The sequence below is a fragment of the Lagenorhynchus albirostris genome, chromosome 7 (genome assembly GCF_949774975.1).
Source record: "Lagenorhynchus albirostris chromosome 7, mLagAlb1.1, whole genome shotgun sequence".
NCBI lineage: Eukaryota > Metazoa > Chordata > Mammalia > Artiodactyla > Delphinidae > Lagenorhynchus > Lagenorhynchus albirostris.
The window spans coordinates 47,282,110-47,285,511 of NC_083101.1; the positions used below are offsets into that span (position 1 = coordinate 47,282,110).

General features: G+C 39.6%; 1 protein-coding gene across 1 annotated transcript; it reads right to left on the minus strand.

Moving 5' to 3' along the window:
* Window positions 1-360: 360 nt before the first annotated feature.
* LOC132523591 (inteferon-activable protein 208-like) lies at window positions 361-2,717 on the minus strand. The gene is made up of 2 exons (XM_060154978.1): window positions 2,049-2,717; window positions 361-902 (listed from the first exon to the last, which is right to left on the minus strand). The coding sequence occupies exons 1-2, from the start codon at window positions 2,280-2,282 to the stop codon at window positions 888-890; spliced, it is 249 nt and encodes an 82-aa protein (XP_060010961.1). The 5' UTR covers window positions 2,283-2,717; the 3' UTR covers window positions 361-887.
* Between the last annotated feature and the right edge of the window lie 685 nt (window positions 2,718-3,402).

Genomic DNA, 3,402 nt, shown 5'->3' on the forward strand with positions numbered 1-3,402 from the left:
TCTAGGTATTTTTTGATTTCCTCTTCATTTCTTCAGTGATTCACTGGTTGTTTAGTAGCATATTCTTTAGCCTCCACGTTTGTGTGTGTGTGTGTGTGTGTGTGTGTGTGTGTGTGTGTTTTGTTGTAGTTTATTCTTAGGACAGGGCCGAAAGTAAGCTCATCACACGAGATGAATTGTGCCAAAGCACAGCAGTAGAGGGCTGCCGCTCGCTCAGGCAAAGCAGCGCCGTCTGTCTTGCTATGGTAACTTTTATTAAAGCATTATCTAGGTTTATACTTTAAGACTTGTTTTCTTAACATTTCAGAAGTGCCAAAGCAGCAACCTATGTTTTTATTAATTATACAAGCAATAATTGGCTTTCGTGAGCACCTGCCGTGCTTTGTCCTTGAGCGCAAAAGCAGCACAAAGTTCCCACCATTATTTTGATTATACTGAAGTAGCACAAGGACATTTCCTTGCATTCCCACCACTCTGATTATACTGAGGACATCTCATGGATCAGTGCCCAAAGCACTCAATGCTTCTTTGCAGGCCCCCGGTTTGCCGGGGGTGGCGCTCAAAGCATTCAAAACTGTTCACAACTCTGGCTTATTCGCATGCCCCCGGTTTGCCAGGGGGCCTCAAAGCAATCAGGACTGTTTGCAGTTCTGGCTTATTCGCCAGCCCCCAGTTTGCTGGGGGGGAGGGCTCATGGATCACATCTCCTTTCCATGTCCTCAGTTATCCCACTACATTTCCCCCTTTTTTGTTTTACAATTTTTGCAGCATCAAGGAGAACACGGCAGCATTACTCTCGGTACTAAACTACATGGAATTATTTTGCAGCTTGTGCAGCATCAAGGAGAACACAGCAGCTTGTTGCGATGTTGCATGGCGGGTAGCTTTCACTCGTCGTCGGACTACAATTAAACATATTATTATTATAATGAGCATTAGCAATCCTGCAGTAGAAGCTGTTATGGCTATAATACCCATGACAGCTGCAATCAACGTTCCTACAAATCTTTTACTTCTTTTTAATGTATCAGCTAAATATTGCAAAACAGCCATAGGAAGAGATTCTTGCCATTCCCTTCCAAGATTGACAGGAAGCCAAAGACCTGTCCGAGCTCGTAAGATATACAAACTTTCAGTAGATATGTTAAAATACTAGAGTTAATGCAGGTATATAGAGAGCAATTTTTACACATTATAATACCTTGAGTCTCATTCCATACAGCTGGTCCCTTTAACAATATATAAGGTAATTTCACACAACTACGAGTATACCGAGTAACATCTTTATGAAAAATCAAACTATGATTTTCAGATTTGTTAACCATATGTCCTACCCAGGCATTAATCTTTCTCAGAGCTGCCGTAAGCTTCCATAAGTCCTTTTGGATAGGATATCCATTTAAATGAGGACCAGGAGGAGAAAACCCTCCAGCATGCCATACTATGGTATCATTAATAGAATCGCTATAAATAGTGTTACCCTCTTTACGCCAGTATAAATTCTTCAAACCCTTTTTACCTCGGGCGGAGCCAAAAGGGCTTCAATCAATGACGCTTCCCCAAGAAGTATTAACAAGAACCCGAGCCATTTCTCCTCGGCATCGAGTCCAATGGACGCAATCTGATAATCGATCCATAAGAGGCACCTGGCATGGAGGCAAATAAGGTGCAGAAACATTTTCATTAAGAGTGGAATTAGAACTTTTAAAATTATAAGCACTCAAAAGATATAACCCATGATATCTGCTTTCATTTTTTACAACACTTAACCATGCCTGATAATTCATTTTAAGGCAATGATCTCCCTTTCCCATACAAATAGGAGGTCCATTAACACCCACCGTGTAATTCTCTATTATCCTTCCTTCTTCCTCCGGCTTCAAAGGGCCTCTATCATCAAAAGGACCAGGCAACCAACCAGACTCATTTACATATACGAGAATTGGGGCATCCCACCAGGTAACCCCCATATTAAGAGGAGGGTTAGGAATATAAGTCAAATAAGTATGGCTAGTACAACTTATCTCATTGGCTGATATGCGTATTACCTGTGCAGACAACATTGCCAACATAGCTACAAAAAGATTGGTGCTAGTGAGAGGTTTACCCTGTGAAATGACAAGATTTTCAGCAGTGCCTGCAAACTTTTTCACTTGCCCCCAAGTCAATGGAGACGCCCTCTTTGTTTGATCCAATGGCACACGGAATGCTCTCTTGCTCAAATCCATCTTGGCAAATCCCTTCATCATTCCCGTCACATCAAGGCTACGCTTAGTTGCCATCCCGAAGCTTTACCTTCTTAGCCGGCACCCAATAGGCTTCAGCTCCTGCAGAAACAAAAGCATATCCTCGACCCCAACGAAGAACCTCGCCAGGTTCCCAAGTGTTAGTATTTTCATTTAATATAAAAACAGATTGTCTAAGTTCTTGTGTACTTATTTTTGTCCAATGTCTGTCAGCTGCACTAAGATCATCTTCTCCATGATTCAAAAAATTAAGAGTAAATAAAGCAATATGTATTCTTTTCCTAGGACTTTGTACCTCATCTCCCTCTTTTTGTTTTATAAGCATTTCTTTCAAAGTGCGGTTTTGTCGTTCAATAACCGCTTGTCCCGTACTGTTTCTTGGGATACCTGTAACATGCCGTATATTATGTGTGGCAAAAAAAGTCTGACATTTTTGAGAGTGATATGCAGAAGCATTATCAGTTTTTATGCTGTTGGGAATTTTCGTACAGCAAAAGCTTCTAATAAATGAGTTATTACAGCATCAGCTTTTTCAGAAGATAATGGAGTTGCCCATGAGAAATGAGAGTAGGTATCTACAGAATGATGAATATATTTTAACTTTCCAAAACCAGGATATTGAGTTACATCCATTTGCCAGATAGCATTAGCAGATAAGCCTTTAGGGTTAACTCCAATATTCAAACAAGGTTGATTAATAGCAGCACATTGCGGGCATGTACGGAGAATAGTTTTTGCTTGTTTCCATGTAAGATTAAATTTATTTTTTCAATCTTCTGGCATTAGTATGATATCTATGATGTTCTGCTGTAGCTAATTGTACGGTACCCACTAAAGTATCAATAAAATCATTTCCATCTACCAATGGACCGGGTAAATGAGTATGAGCACGAATATGAGTAATATAAAGTAGTGCAGTACGTAGTCTAATTATATGTTGTATTTGCAAAAATAAAGAATGCAGTTCTGATCCATTATTTGGGATAAAAGCGGTCTCAATATTTTTAACTGTAAATTCCACATACTGAGAGTCTGTAATTATATTAAGAGCAATTGGATAATCTTGTAACAATAGTATTACAGCAAATAGTTCTGCTTTTTGAACTGAAACATATGGAGATTGTAACACCTTTTGATCATGATTGTTAGCATATCC